Consider the following 16,252-nt stretch of genomic DNA (forward strand, 5'->3'; position numbering starts at 1 on the left):
AAAATAAATGGCAGAACAAAAATTTAAATCAAGTCCTCTGGCTTCAAATTCTTTGCATCTGGCCTCCACACCAAGCTGCCCCACAGCACTTGCGGTGGCAAGGAGACGAGAAAGGCAAAGAGTCAAGTGATGTGATCCAGAGAGCATGTTCTTTCTGAGAGAGAGCAGCTGCTGCTGGAAGCTGGATTTTGAGGGAGAAGCCAGTGGAAGAGAGTTTAATTTAAAAAAGAAGTAGTCTGTCTGTGGGAGTGAACAGGTCTAGAAGAAAGACGGGTTTAAGGGAGATAGTTCAGTGAGGCGGCCACAGCTCCACCAGGGCAGCCAGCCCCACGAGGGCAGCAGAGACCCAGGAACGGTCTTCTCCCGTTCGCTGATCTTAGGAAGTGCACACAGGGAGGCCTCTTGAGCTTTCAACTGTTCCCAAACTCGGGGCTGACATCAAACAATCCTGCCATCCCTGAAGCTAGAGGCCATATCAGCTTTCCAGTTCAGGGCCAGCACCTTTTAAACATAACGGCAAGAGTAGAGTAAGCACTATCACATGGCATCTACTTGTATAAGAAATATCAAATTAATTGCCCTTTCCTGTTTTCTTGAAGCTGCCCATTTTTTTTTAAACGGTATAGCCCTAAACAGAGTCTTGTTTTTGTCTTCACACTATGCAGCCAGCCTTGATGGAGGATAAAATGAGTAATTAAATGATTGACCCCAGATTCAAAGATCTTTGCTAGGTAAGAGCAGGCTCTTGAATCCTGGATCATGGAATCAGAACAAATCTATAGGAAAATAGTTTTCCAGACATCGTGAGTGTAAATCTTCCAAGACATCTATAGATGTCTTCATCTGCTGTGGAAGATCTATGTCTGCTATCTTGCCTTGTAGAATGGAATATCCTAACCAAACCCAAACTGGATTGCTATTTGCAGAACTGATGGGTTAATGACCCCGTTTGTTTAAAATCAATACAGGGCCATAGGGGAAGAATTGGGGCTGTTTTGTGGCTAAGGGAAAAGAGAGCACTTTTGATGTTGTTTGATCTGAGCCTCTGGCAGGAACGTGGGTTGTTCAGAAACACAGAGGTGGGGTATCCACACCCTCATCTCTTCCCATCAGGACGTTGAGTAGCTGTGAATTCCCTACCTTTGGGGAGAGGAGTTAGGGTGGAAGCTGAAGGAAGTGTGTTCATGAAAGATTTTGTGGGAGTCTGGATCTAAACACGCAGGGGATGTGCAGAATCATATCAACAAACAACCTCTCTGTTCCAACTCTGCTCAGACCAGAAGGCCACTTGAGTACCCTGAGGACTGAGGCTGGCCAGCATGCCCATTAGAAGAGATCACGGCACGGTGAAAAGCAGGCTTGTGATGACGGCAGCACAGACAGTGATGGGGAGGCCCTGGAAACTCCCAGAAATAGCAGGAGAGGCCCTATATGGGGAGAGAGGGTGTGGATATGCGGGTGGGAGCTAAGAGTGTTGGTGATTCTGGCATGAATGGCAATATAACCTCATTCGCACCCATGGCTGCTGATGTCTTGTTCTTGATTTGTTTTTCCCAATTTGAATGACTATTTCACTTAAGCTATCACACCTTGGTTTCTCATTGATCAAAAGCAGCATCCCTTTAGTCAGGTGGCAGTTTCCCATAAAGGATGAGAAGAATGGCCTTTTCACCAAGAGAATCTGAGAACCACTGATTTAGTCTATCTCCCTTTCTTTGGGTTGGGCAGCATTTGATACCAATTCAGAAATGAGTTAGAATATTATTCTTTGAAAGAAACGTTTCCAGAAATACTTTTACAGTGATACCCTAGAAGAAGTAACTCATACTTTGCAGTTCATTCAACACTGGCTAGGAATTTATTGGCTAAAAAAATACAAGTGATTTCCTGGCCCCCAATCCAGATTCTCCACCTCTTCTTCATCTCTGACTGATGGAATGCATGAGAACTAAGATCTTGAGATGTTATTTGAGTGCAGCCTTGCTCGGGTTTGGTCCATCATAGCTCCTCTGACTACCGCCGTTGTTACCTGGCTGCAAATGATTGTTGGCAAGGATAGAGGGTCCTTCAGAATTCCTGGGAGATCGGAATCAGTCTCTGAGGTGTGGGCCATTTGTCATGCTGATTATTCTGTTGTAGCATCACTTTATTTATGAACTAAATAAAAGAAATCTTCAGTCACATCTGTTCAGTAGGAGCCATTTCCTTTGGAGTCAGGACACGTGAGAAGGGCTTCAAAGAGTTGCCTACTTGGTTGGGGAATAGAAAGGGAAAATGGAGTTGAGATCTATTGCCTACCCCTGAAGAGTGTTTCTGCAGCAAAAGTTCCAAACTCTATCATGGGGCTTTTATGGGGACTAGACACAAGTTTATTTTCAGGGCCGAGATCAGATATCATTACTGCAAAGCTCATCAGTAGGAAAGTCAATAGGAAGGCTTGGTACACAGAGATTGCAATCACCTCTCACCAAGTTTTGGTGATGTGCACACAACTGAACTTCTTCAGAACCCAAGAATGTCAAAGCTAGGAGCCTTGGTTCAGGCTGCCACATTTCAACTGCCTGAGTTTGAGGAAGCAGGCCATGGCAACAACAGGCTGTACAACTTCTTGCTAAAAAGGAATAGCATTGAGTTCTACAGCCTCATCTTTCATAGTATCATGCGCCTTTCCTTCAGAGCACTGACTCCAGGTGGCAATGTTACATTTGGGTGTTGATGTGTGATAGTTTGTCTTCCTCCCCCTCTACAAGTTCCATGGACACAAATAGCATTTGTTCTGCCCATCTTTGTATCCCCAGCATCTAGCTAGCATGGTCATTTTTTGTTGAACTAATAAATAAAAATATTGGGGGGTATGAGAATGAGACCCTCAATTTCTAGAAAAGAAAACAGACCCAGAAAAGTATAAAGTTGCCCAAGGTCACACCTTAAAAAAGTGATAATGGTTTTAGCAAAAACCTAGACTACAACTGTGTCCCAAAGGGAATGGTCTTGGGCAGACCTGAGAAAGGCATTGTCTTGTCCACATGCCCCACCTTCGCAGTTCCCAAGGCTGCTAGAGGACAAAAGGTCAAGAATGCTATGGGAGCCGCTACTTTCCTTTCTTTAGGGCTCCTATTCTGACCACAGGAACAAAATATCACAGGGAAAGTATGAGGCCTTGCAGCCTTTGCTTTGCATTTCAGATTCTTCTGGCTATGGATCCTGGTGTGTCACTAGCAAGGGTTACTAGGAGTGTTTTTCGCTTTTTTTCTGAAATGTTTTTCTTCTACATTTCCATACCCACGGGTGGTTGCAGTCTGTTTTATAATTATGCCTACAGACTCTTCATTGCCTAAGGTGTTCCTGTGGTTTCTGAGAATAAAAAGAAAAATGTAAAACTACTATTAGCCAAACAGTGGCAACTGTGCAATGTTCTTTCTGCTCTGTGTACACTTCAGAGGTTGGCATATTTGCCACATGTTGGTCTGGAGGATTCTCCAAACGGTAAGACCAGCCTTGTCTTACTGACCAGTCATGTCTCTGGTGCTGCCCCACAGGGAAAGGTGGGCACACAGTCCCTTCTCTATTTAGGAATGGGGCAAGCTAAAGATCAGGCTTGAGGCAGGAGAATCACTTGAACCTGGGAGGTGAAGGTCGTAGTGAGCTGAGATCAAGCTGAGATCAGGCTGTACTCCAGCCTGGGCAACAGAGCTTGACAATGTCTCAAAAAAAAAAAAAAAAAAAAAGTTAAAATTGGCCAGACATGGTGGCAGGCACCTGTGGGCCCAGCTATTTGAGAGGTTGAGGTGAAAGGATGACTTGAGGCTAGGAGCATGAGGCTGCAGTGAGCTATGATCACACTTCTGCAATCCAGCCTGGGCAACAGGGCAACACCCTGTGTATATGAAAAAGGAGACTCTTCTATACCTGCTTACCCATGGGTCCCAGAAGCTCATTCCTGTGCCAGGAGCCCAAAGTGTGTGTGCTGGGGAGGTAGGTGGCTCTGCAGATGGGAACCTGTGAGGTAGTTGTCTCAGGATCTCCTTCCTTCCTGATCTACATGTGTATCCACTTAAGAAAGCTGCAATGCTCCCTCTGTCACTTCTCATGATGCCTCATCACCATCCAGCAGATATCTACCCCAGCCCATGGCTGGCTACATTGGTCTCTAGGTGACCAGACAATATGAAGAGCTCTCATTCACTCATTTGAAAGCTGCTCCTTGACCTCTTTCATTTTCTCTAATTCTTGCCCACCCCCTCCCCCAACAATAACTACTTACCCCTTCTATTCCTTTGACTTCTCCTCCTTTTGGTCAAATGACTGATTATAGAGATGATTCCCAAACCCGTGATCAGTATGCAAATGATGAGAATGGACGTCCTAGAAGGAACCACAGCAGATTTCATGTTCCTTGGAAGAAACTGCCTATTGGTTCTTAGCTCTAGATCCCTTTTTCTGGGATTTGCACCCCTGCCCCCACCCAACCCAGTTACAGTAGCTTTTGGCAACTGTATTCCTTTAGAGTGACCCTGTCCTTTGGACCACACTCAATGGGACCTGCTGAGCATCTGACTAAGCTGGGCCAATGAACCCTTTCCTCAGAAATTAACTGTGGATTGGGAATAGGAGAATCCAGTCTCAGACTTGCCAGTTTCTTGAATGGGGGAGAAATAAACTCAGGAACCACAAATGGATGACTGTTAGGGGAAAAAAGAGAAATATACAAGGGCAATACAGAGACAGAAGGAAGGAAACACACAGATTCGAGGCAGATTAGAGACTGAGGTAAATTCGTGATGATGCATCTGACAATTTCCAAGCGTGACCACAACCCTGCTCCTGCACCTGTCTCTCCTTATGATAAATGTCCCCTTTTAATTAAACCAGCTAGAGGACATTTTTGCTGCTTGCAACCAAGAGTCCTAAACTATATTTTTTTTTGGAAAGAAACCAAATACTCACATTAAGGATACACAGTTAAGGTGGAGAAATAACGTGCAGCAGAAAAGTTACTGGTACAAATCAACTGTCATATCATACTGTTGTCACGCCAGCCGCTACCTCCACCCCACCGCCCCAAGCCCATTCATCTGCCAAGACTATGACTCACCTGGAGTGGTCAGTCTCACCAACAACTTTGGGAGCCTTGCAGCTTCTGGTTTTGTTGCCTGATAGGTCTGAATCAGAAAGGATTTGCTAAGTCAGGTGAGGCCCATAGCCAGGTCCTGCCTCTGCCTCCCAGATGTAGCTCTGCCTGTCATTCTCTCAGTCTCCAAAGAGTGAGTTCCCTGGTTGACTTCAGAGTAAAGCAGAGGCACCAAGTACAGTTGTATAAATGTGCCCGGCACAGGGAACAAAGCTGAGGGGACAATCAGGGACCAACATTTAGCCCACACTCTGCTTGCTAGGCCATGCACCCTGCCACTGGGCTCCATGCACCTGAAGGAAGGGACCCCTTTTCCAGATTTGAACAAAGGCCCCAAATGGACTAGAAGTGGCCCATGGTTAGAGTCCCACAGAGGTCTCTTCCCCATAGAAGGGGATGCCAGAGGCACCAGAGGGCCAATCCTATCCTTAAAGAATTGCTCATTTGGTGATGTAATTGCCATGTTTTTCTTATGACAGCCACCAAAACCCAATGGAAGCAGTGGCACCACGACCACCTACGATGCCCCCTCTGATAAGATGTGGGAGAAATCTGTGTTTCATTTAAACTAAGGAGTACGTCCAGGTGGGAACATTCTCTTGTCTGAGCCTAAGATTCAGGTCAAGATGCACAGTTAAGTAAAAGGAGAACCACACAAAGTAGAAACACTGTGGGTGTGAACGATATTACATTCCATAAGATGCTTGCTGAATCAATCACTAGTTGGTCAAGTGTTAGCAAAACTCTCTTTCTAGCATGGGGCTAGGTTTCCCAGGGTACCCCTTAAGCCCTTCTGGTTTGTTTTCCTACCAGCATTGTGCTCTGGACTGTAATAGAAAAGGACATCCTTTCTAGAAATGGAAACAAGGAGAAGGCACAGGGGAAAGGAAAAAAAAAAAAGAAGAAGAAGAAAGAAAAGCTAGTGCCTTCTGTAAGTCCTCTGTCTGGGAGACAGAGGTTTTCTAGTGCAAAAGGAGGTTTTCATCATTCAGCAGAAGGAACCTGAGTGAATGTCTGGAAATCCTAAGTCTTAGCTCCAGCCAAGAGTCACAGTTGGTTAACTCAGACTTTTCTGCTGTGGGTTCCAGTTCCACCCATACCTTCTCAGCGGTCTCCAGATATAAACTGCACATTCCTTAAAAGCAAAAGAGGGTGCTTACTAGCTGGACCGCTAGTTGGATATTTATATCTGTAAATTATTATTATTATTTTTTGAGATAGGGTCTCATTCTGTCGTCCTGGCTGAAGTGCAGTGGTGCAATCATGGCTCACTGCAGCCTCAACCTCCCTGGACTCAGATGACCCTCCCATCTCAGCCTCCCAAGTAGCTGGGACTACAGGCAGGCACCACCACATCCAGCTAATTTTTGTACTTTTTGTAGAGACCGGCTTTCTCCATGTTGCCCAGGGTGGTCTTAAACTCCTGGGCTCTAGCAATCCACCAGCCTCAGCCTCCCAAAGCGCTGGGATTACAGGAGTGAGCCACAGCACCTGGCTACCTCCGTATATTATTAAATTATTTAAGCTGACAGTTAGCAGGCACCTGGGTCATTTTTTGCAGCCTCAGACACCTCTCAAGAAACTAATCTTCAAGATTCTAGACCCACAAGGCACACAGACATCTTCTTTTTTTTTTTTTTGGAGACTGACTCTCACTCTATCGCCCAGGCTGGAGTGCAGTGGCACAATCTCATCTCACTGCAACCTCTGCCACCTGGTTCAAGCGATTCTCACACAGACATTTAATAACAACTTCAAAGCCTTTCAACACAAAGATCTCACATCTATTAGACCCTGTCAGCCCTCTTCTAAGGTCCTTAAACCAGATTGCTGCAAGGGAAGAGAAGTTCTAAAAGTGCCCCAGGGCACAGACACCCTCCTCGTCCCCAACTTCCACTATTCGCCAGCACTGTTAATGACCACCCTATGTTTGCTGGTGGAAGAAAGAGGCCAGGCAGGCCCAAAGTACCCAGTGGGAGTCTGAGTTGGGGCTCACTGGCTTCAGAGAGTGCTCTCTTAGCAGCAAACACCCATGGCCGTGGGTCACATCCAGCCAGACCCCAGGCAGGCTCCTTACCTTTTCCAGACCAAAAGTCATTGGCCAGGGTTCCTTTGTTGTCAGTTACAATCAGCTCTGTAAAATCCATGTCATCCCTGGCAAAGTCCCGCTGGATGCCACACCAGTACCAGCCTGTGTCCTCTTTGGTCAGGCAGGACATAGTAACAATGAGCTGGTTCCCTGTGTCCCTCAGGGCCACATGATTGGTGCTGTTGGGGGAGAAGGCGATGATGTTGCAGTAGTCACGGAAATAGCCTCGGCACCAGTATTTGGGGTGATCCTTGTAGCGGGCATTGTAGTTGCAGATGGCAGAAGCCGTGTCCAGCACAAAGCTTTCCTTGACCTTTTCATCCATGACCATGGCATCTGTGAAAACACACACACACGCACACATGCACACACACAGGCACCATTGTTCTCTCAAAACATTGCAGCTCCTGCCCTCCTGAAGGATAATTAATTAAAGAATCGGAGGCTGATTTTTTGCCTCTTTTTGATTGGCAACTGTTATGGGCTGAACTATGTCCCCTTCAAAACTCATATGTTTCCATCCTAACCTCCAGTGACTCCAGAATGTGACTGTATTTGGATATAAGGCCTTCAAAGAGATAATTAAGTGAACATAGGGTCATTGGGGTAGTCCTTAATTCAATTCAGCTGATGTCCTTATAAAAAGGAGAGATGAAGACACTGACAATATAAACAGAGGAATGGCCCATGAGGACACAGCCAGAAGGCAATCATCTGCAAACCCAGAGATGGCCTCAGAATGAAACCAAACTTGCCAGACGCCTTGATCTTGAACTTACCACCTTCATAACAGAAGGAAATAAATGTCCATTGTTTCAGCTGCCCAGGCTGTGGTTTTGTTGCTGTTGTTGTTATCACAGCCCTAGTAAACTGATAAAGCAACCCTGGAGAAGTCTTTTTCCCTGGCTTAAGAGTGGGTAAAATATGGAGGCCTCCTAACACTGCGTGACAGAGGTCCTTGAAGAGCCTGAGGCTTACCGTTAGGAGGCCCTCTGTCCCTAGCTCCCAACCCACCTTAGCACCCTCAGAAAGAAAGTGAGGTTTGGAGGCTTCTGCTGGCTGCACAGGGCTAAAAACAGAGGAAGTCATGTTCTGTCTTTAGGGGATAAGAACTTCATGTTCCCTCCATACAAGACCAACATAGGCACCCCTATCATCTCAGGATATTGCACAATGAGGAAGTCATGCACACCATGTCCAGCTTGATCATGGGAGGGAAAGTGTCTGACCAAGAAAAGAAGATGGGACAGCAGAGCCCATCCTTCTCTCAGCCTTCCAGATGTATAGCAAAGACTATTAAAATGCAGGCTCAGCTTCTTTATAACATTTTGTTTTCATAACAACCCCACAAGGAAGATAGCATGATCTTCAGTTTATAAGTATGAATGCTGACCCAGAGAAAGGTTCAGCAACTCTAAATGCCACGCAACTGAAGGTCAGACAGAGCTAGGAAAAGGCCAGTGTTCCACGTCTCATCTTTGGGAACAAGCACGAGTGGAAAGGGGAAAGTCATGTCCTCATATATGTGCACATATATTTTTGAGGGGACAAGGGGGAAGGGGAACCTGGGTGAACTAAAAGAGAAAATGCAGAGCTCTTTATTTTATTTTATTTTATTTTATTTTATTTTAGTGGAGATGCTGGGGAAAAATATGGAATGCATAATGAATTTGCATGTCAGCCTTGCACAAGGGCCATGCTAATCTACTCTGTATCATTCTAATTTTAGTATATGTGCTGCCAAAGTGAGTGCAGAGTCATCATTTTAGTCAAGCTTTTCAATTTCCTCACAAACTCTCTTATCTGAGCTAAGAACAAGAACTAATATGGACAAGACCTATTTTCATCGCCTTTTATTTTCCCATCCCACTCCTTAGACGGTTCGAGTTAATAAGCAGGGACTCCAAGTAGGAGAGGACTTCAGTGCAAAGTCTCTGGAAAGGGCACAGCTTAAAGGGCTGGAGCTGATCCTTCCCCCATCCTACCTGAAAAGAGAGCCAAGAAGAGTAGAATGAAGAGCCACATGACTGGAAGGAAGCAAACTTTCAACTGGAATGACAGAATGCACCCAGGGAGCCCAGGAATTCTGAATCTGTTTAAGGGAAACACATATGCTTGAGTTTAATATGGCTTTATCCTGGTTTGAAGAGACCAATGAAAAAGGAAAACAACCAGTTAGTCCAAGCAGTGCTGCCATGTATAAGTACACCGCACAACGCACCACACCCCATGCTCTTCATAGACATAAACTTACTGATGGGGCAACCAAGAAAATTCTGGGCAATAGAGATCTCCCTCCTGCATAAATAGGCTCTGGCCCACACTCAGAAAAGCACACACAGACAACCATCACTGGTACCCATTTGTATGTGCTCTACTGTGCCCTGTCCTGCTGCCAATGTCCTGGCATCATCAGAGGCCACTTTTGTCTGTCTACCACTCTTGGAAGCCCAATTTCTTACATAGCTGAAAGAAATCCTAGTAATCAGATTCCTAACTAACCCAGCTCCCAAGTGGACACTGCAGGCTCATCTGGGGAGTACAGCCAGAGGTGGAGCATGCCAGCTGTCAGTAGCCTGCATGCCTGGGACGTGGAACATGTGAGCAGGTGGAAGTGTGGGTGTTTGGATGGCCGCAGTTTGGGCTGCCGTCTTCAGACTTCCTGAAAGCTTTCCTGAGAAGAGCTGGGACAAAGCAAGAAGATTCATCTTTGCAGCAGCAGCAGCTTCTCCTGATTCTAATGGGACTCTTGTGCTCTGACTACTGGCTTTAAAAGTTTGAATTATTGAACCACCTCTCCGGTGAAGTTAAGCTGGGTGCTACTTATCACATCCCAGAGCCAGCACGTCCCATCAAGGATCATACACAGATTGTTCAGGTTATGCAATAATGTCCTCTCTGAAGGAAGGGGAGCCTGTCTCTAATTAATGTGAAGTCAGCATGTGGGGCAGCAGCAAGCCTGCATCATGGTAGGTTTTTATCTACATCACCTCAGTTGCTCCTCATCAAAAACCTCCATGAGTTTCACAAATAAATTACATAAATATAAAAGGAAGGAAGGAAAGGAGAATCTATGGATCAAAAGGGATTTAAGAGACATAATGACAAATTATAATATGTGGAACTTACTTGGATCCTGATTGAAGCAAACAATTTAGAATATATGGACAGCGATACTATTAGGATATAATTCTTCAATTTATTTTTTGAGATGTGATAATGGCATTGCCATAGCCAACCTTCATGATGGCTCCTGGAATTCATGCCCTTATGTAGTCCCTTCCCACACTGAATCAGGACTGGCCTGTGTGATCAATAAAATACAGCAGAAGTGATGGCATGTGATTTCAGAGGCTAGGTCATAAAAGGCATGCAACTTCCACCCTAGTCTCTCATGCTGCTCCCTCTTGGGAAAGTCAGCCACCATGCTGTGAGAACTCTTAAGCAGGCCATAGAGGGGCCCGTATGGAAAAACCAATTCACCAGACATGTGAGAGTTATCTCAGAAGTGGATCCTCCAGCCACTGTCAAACCTTCAGATAACTGCAGACCTAGCACACTCATGAGACACCATGGATTAACCACCCAATCATGCCCCCTGAATTCCTGACCCATAGAAACCATAAGAGATGATAAAGGATTGCTGTTTGAAGCCTCTAAGTTTTGGGTATAATTTGTTGCACAGCAATGAAAAATTAATACAAATATTGTGGTTATATTTTTAAGAGGCAGTCCTTATCTCTGACAATACTTCATGCAAAACAAACACACTCAGCATTGCTCAGAGATGGCAACATGAAACCAAAGAAAGCAGCAAAAAGAGAAATGGATTGTGCACAGATATCGGCAAAATACCCAAGACATGAAAAAGTATCTTTAAAGGAGAAATCGAAACTACCAGGGAAAGGGAGGGCCCACTGAGAACCATCCCACTAACCCGACCACTGCTGGCCTTCGCAGGACACCATGAACCGCATGGTCCAAACCGTCTTCTTTCCTGTCAACAGCGGCCAGCCCCCCAGCTATGAGATGCTCAAGGAAGAGCACAAGGTGGTTGTGCTGGGGGCGCCCCACAACCCTGCTCCCCCGACGTCCACCGTGATCCACATCCACAGCGAGACCTCCGTGCCCGACCATGTTGTCTGGTCCCTGTTCAACACCCTCTTCATGAACCCCTGCTGCCTGGGCTTCATAGCATTCACCTACTCCGTGAAGTCTAGGGACAGGAAGATGGTTGGTGACCTGATTGGGGCCCAGGCCTATGCCTCCACCGCCAAGTGCCTGAACATCTGGGCCCTGATTTTGGGCATCCTCATGACCATTCTGCTCACTGTCATCCCAGTATTGATCTACCAAGCCCATCGATAGATCAGGAGACATCATTCAGGCCAGGAGCTCTGCCTATAACCTGTATCCCACGTGCTCCACCTTCCATTCCTGGTCCTGCCCCCGGAGCCGAGTCCTGTATCAGCCCTTTATCCTCACAGACTTTTCTACAATGGCATTCAATAAAGTATACATGTTTCTGGTTACAAAAAAAAAAAAAAGTATCTTTAAAGTAAATGAAAGTGCTAGCGTTACAGAGAATGAATGATGTATCTACTAGTATTCTGAATATTACTTGGTGCATTAATTCCATAGAATTAACTTTCATTCTATTTAGATGTGTAAATAGGAAGGTAAATAGGCAATAAGAATAAACCAAATACTTTTTAAGACATCTTTTAGAAATCCAAACTGAAAAGTTTATAGATGAAATAACTTAATATCTAAAATTTCAAGATAGTCAGGCAGGGTAAGCGGATACAGGCACAAATGAAACAAGATTGGCCATAATTTGATAATTACTAAACAGGATAATAGATAAATAAGGGGTCCTTCTTCTAGTCTGCTATAGTTTGTATATTTGACCCTCCAAACCTCACACTGAAATTTGATCCCCTATGTTGGAGGTGGGGTCTAGTGGGAAGTATTTAGGTCATGGGGGAGGATCCCTCATGAATGTCTTGGTGCTGTCATTGTCATCATGGTAATGAGTGAATTCTCAATCTATTAGTTCCCATGAGAGCTGATTGTTTCAAAGTGTCTGGCACCTCCCCGCACCCTGCTTCCCTTGCTTTCACCATGTGATCTCTGCACGCTGGCTTCTCTTTGCCTTCCACCATGGGTGGAAGCAGCATGAGGCCCACACCAGAAGCCAAACAGATCCCAGCACCATGCTTTTTATACAGCCTGTAGAACTGTGAGCCAAATAAACCTCTTTCCTTCATAAATAACCTGCCCTCAGGTATTCTCTTATAGCAACACAAACAGACTAAGACATAGTCACTCCACTTTTGTATGTTTGAAGTTTTCCATAAGAAAAAGTAAAAATCAAAAAACAAAAACAACTTCGACACAGGTATTATTAATCTGATCTTACGAATGAAGAAAATCGAGGCTCAGAAGTTTCAGTAGCTTGCCCACATTCACACAGCTAGTAGAGCCACTGTGATTTGGTGGTAAATCTGGGAGGAAAACAAACGTTGTGCTGCTTTCCCAATAGTGATAATACTGTAAAATTGTAGAGCATATTAGCATTTACAAAGGATCTTTACAGACATCTGTCATCTGAGTAGCTGGAGCAAGATGCAGCCCAAGTTTTCTTATGCCCATCATACTCGGCTATAGTAGCTAAGAGCAGTTTCTCTAGAAAATGTGCATTTTGTTAAAAGAAACTGAATATACAAGTGGACTATGGCCAGAGCATATATGAAAATAGAATCCTGACCTGCAACCTGCAGCAACCTGCTCAGGAAACCAACTGGTAATCAATAAATAGTAAGCCAGCCTGCTGTAAGTCAGACTAACAGGAAGTCAGATTGCTATCTTAAGCCAGAAAGCCAAACAATAGCCCCTTTAACAATCAACCCAAAATGGCCAGGACTCAAAGCAGTCAGGCAAGAGACATAAATAAAGGGCATCTAAATAGGAAGAGAAGTCAAACTACCCATGTTTGTGGATGACATGATTCTATATCAAGAAAATCCCATAGTCTCAGCCCAAAAGCTCCTTCAGCTGATAAACAACTTCAGCAAGTTTCAGAATACAAAATCAGTGTATACAAATCACTAGCATTCCTATAAACCAAGAAGAGCCAGGCCAAGAGCCAAATCAAGAATGCAATCCCATTCACAATTGCCACAAAAGGATAAAATACCTAGGAATACAGCTTACCAGGGAGGTGAAAGATCTCTACAATGAAAATTACAAGACACAGAAAAACATACCATGCTCATAGATAGGAAGAATCAATATCATTAAAATGGCCATATTGTCCAAAGCAATTTACAGATTCAATGTGATTCCTATCAAACTACAAATGATGTTCTTCACAGAACTAGAAAAGATTACTTAAAAATTGATATGGAATCAAAAAAGAGCCCAAATAGCTAAGGCAATCCTAAGCAAAAAGAACCAAGCTGGAGGATATGACATTACTCAACTTCAAACTATACTACAGGACTACAGTAACCAAAACAGCATGGTACTGGTACAAAAACAGACACATAGATGAATGGAATAGAACAGAGAACCCAGAAATAAAGCTACACATCTACAACCATCCGATCCCTGACAAAACTGACAAAACAAGCAGTGGGGAAAAGACTTCCTATTCAATAAGTGGTGCTGGGATAACTGGCTAGCCATATGCAGAAGATTGAAACTGGATCCCTTCCTTACACCATATTCAAAAATCAACTCAGGCAGATTAAAGATTTAAATGTAAAACCTAAAACTATAAAAACCCTGGAAGGCAAACTAGCCAATACCATTCTGGACATAGGAATGGGCAAAGATTCCATGACGAAATGGCCAAAAGCAACCACAACAAAAGCAAAAATTGACAAATGGGATCCAATTAAACTGAAGAGCTTCTCTGCACAGCAAAATAAATTATGGGAAAAGTATTTACAAACTATTCATCTGACAAAGGTCTAATATCCAGCATCTATAAGGAACTTAAACAAATTTACAAGAAAAAAACAGCCCATTAAAAAGTAGACAAAGGACATGAACACTTTTCAAAAGAAGACATACATGTGGCCAAGAAGCATGTGAAAAAAAGTTCAATATCACTGATCATTAGAGAAATGCAAATCAAAACCAAAATGAGATACACATCTCACACTCAGTCAGAATGGCTATTATGAAAACGTCAAAAAATAACAGATGCTGGTGAGGTTGCAGAGAAAAGAGAACACTTAGATATGCTGTTGGTGGGAGGGTAAATTAGTTCAACTAGTATACTAATTGAACCAATTACTAAATAAAATTAGTTCAATTCATGTATAACTAATTTGTGAAAAGCTGTATGGCAATTCCTCAAAGAGCTAAAAACAGAACTATCATTCAACCCAACAATCCCAATACTGGGTATATACCCAAAGAAATATAAATTGTTCTATCATAATGACACATACATGTGTATGTTCACAATAGCAAAGACATAGAATCAACATAAGTACCCATCAATGGCAGACTGGATTTAAAAAAAAGTGGTACATATACACCATGGACTACTATGCAACCATGAAAAAGAACAAGATCATGTCCTTTGCAGGAACATAGATGGAGCTGGAGGCCATTATCCTTAGTAAACTAATGCAGTAACAAAAAAACAAATATTGCATGTCGTCCCTTATAAGTGGGAGCTAGATAATGATAAAACATGGAGACAAAGAGGGAAACAATAGACACAGGGGCTTACTTGAGGGTAGAGGGTGGGAGAAGGTAGAAGAGCAGAAAAAATAATTGTTGGGTACTAGGCTTAGAACCAGGGTGATGAAATAATCTATACAACAAACCTATGAAGTTACCTATATAACAAACCTGCACAGGTATCCCTGAACCTAAAATAAAAGTTTAAAACATAAAAAAAAATAAAAATTTTTAAAAAGAGATGTTAAAAAATACCCAGGACTTGATTAGTAACTGAAAAACTCCCCTAATTTTTGTCCCCAGTTTCAACTTAGGATCAACCAAGAAAGCCAAATATGTGCCCCCAGTTAATCAAATAGGCTGCCCCATTTCTAGTTATCCTGCCTACAGCTTCCCCATGCCAACAGCCTCCAATCAAGGTACACCTAAAGCCTTTCCCTTTTTTCACTAATGAAAAAAATTAATTGAACAGCCATTAGTCGAAGATGGCTCTGGCACCTCGGATTCCTACATAACAAACTGAAACCCAACTCAGTGCAAACAGTAAAACAAAACTTAAGCTTAACGAATCAGAAAACACCAAACTAACCTTGAACTAGGGACTTTCCACTTTAACCAATAAAATATATTTTCTTTGTCTTACTTTCACAAATATCTCATAAAAGTTTCCTCTCTTGCCCCCTTTGGTGGTGCACTTGCAGTCTGGTGCTGCCCAATTCATGAATCACTGAATGCTCAGATAAACTCATTAAAATTTGAATGTGCCTAAGTTTGTGTTTTTATGCTACTATAAATGTTTCCCACTCTTCTGCCTACCTTTGAGTCTCTGCCAAAATGCAGGTGACTACAGCTGACCCCCTTGCTATAGCAAGCTCAGAATAAATAGCCTTTGCTTCTTCTCATTAGGTGGGTCTCTACTTTTTTCCCCAGTTGACTTGATTTTTAAAATAAGGCAAATAAACCCACTTATTCAACATCCACCCTAGTTCCAGCTTACTCATATGGAGGAAAGGGAGGAAGCAAACCTCAGTTTTGTCTGGGTGGCCTTTTTAATCTTATTCCTTTAGAATAAAAGTCCGCAGTTATCCTTTACCATTTAGCTGAAAGAAGCAAGCCAGAAGAGGGGCTCCTGGGAGATTCCTGTGACACTAATCTCTAAACCTGAAACCAGAGTGGATCTTGTCACTTCTAACCAAGCTCCTCACCATGATTCTTCATTCATCTTTTTTGAGTTTACTTTGAAAGACATTTATTTTCACTGTAAGGACTCCTGGGCTTATGGAACACCTTAAGTCAGAAGATTCCCGTTAGACAAAAATAAAAAAACAACT

General features: G+C 43.5%; 1 protein-coding gene, 1 non-coding gene and 1 pseudogene across 4 annotated transcripts in view; 1 reads left to right on the forward strand and 2 right to left on the reverse strand.

Annotated features, from left to right (window-relative positions):
• Positions 1–1,835: 1,835 nt before the first annotated feature.
• Positions 1,836–16,252, reverse strand: part of ADORA3 (adenosine A3 receptor) — an 85,134-nt gene continuing 70,717 nt past the window's right edge. For 2 of the 3 annotated variants that reach the window (XM_025387776.1, XM_025387756.1), the window contains exons 2-6: positions 9,206–9,312; positions 7,209–7,556; positions 5,096–5,162; positions 4,265–4,365; positions 1,836–2,249 (exon numbers count right to left, since the gene is read on the reverse strand). In XM_025387776.1, coding sequence (XP_025243561.1) covers positions 2,179–2,249; positions 4,265–4,365; positions 5,096–5,162; positions 7,209–7,556; positions 9,206–9,312 — 694 coding nt within the window. In that variant the 3' untranslated portion in view covers positions 1,836–2,178. The remainder of the gene's footprint in view (positions 2,250–4,264; positions 4,366–5,095; positions 5,163–7,208; positions 7,557–9,205; positions 9,313–16,252) is intronic. The other variant, XM_025387783.1, reaches the window with a different exon arrangement.
• LOC112615396 lies at positions 8,867–8,973 on the reverse strand. Its single transcript, XR_003117347.1, has one exon. It is a non-coding gene; the product is annotated as a U6 spliceosomal RNA (small nuclear RNA).
• On the forward strand, positions 11,187–11,745 carry LOC112626076 (annotated as a pseudogene).

This window comes from Theropithecus gelada, chromosome 1 (assembly GCF_003255815.1).
Source record: "Theropithecus gelada isolate Dixy chromosome 1, Tgel_1.0, whole genome shotgun sequence".
NCBI classification, from domain to species: Eukaryota; Metazoa; Chordata; class Mammalia; order Primates; family Cercopithecidae; genus Theropithecus; species Theropithecus gelada.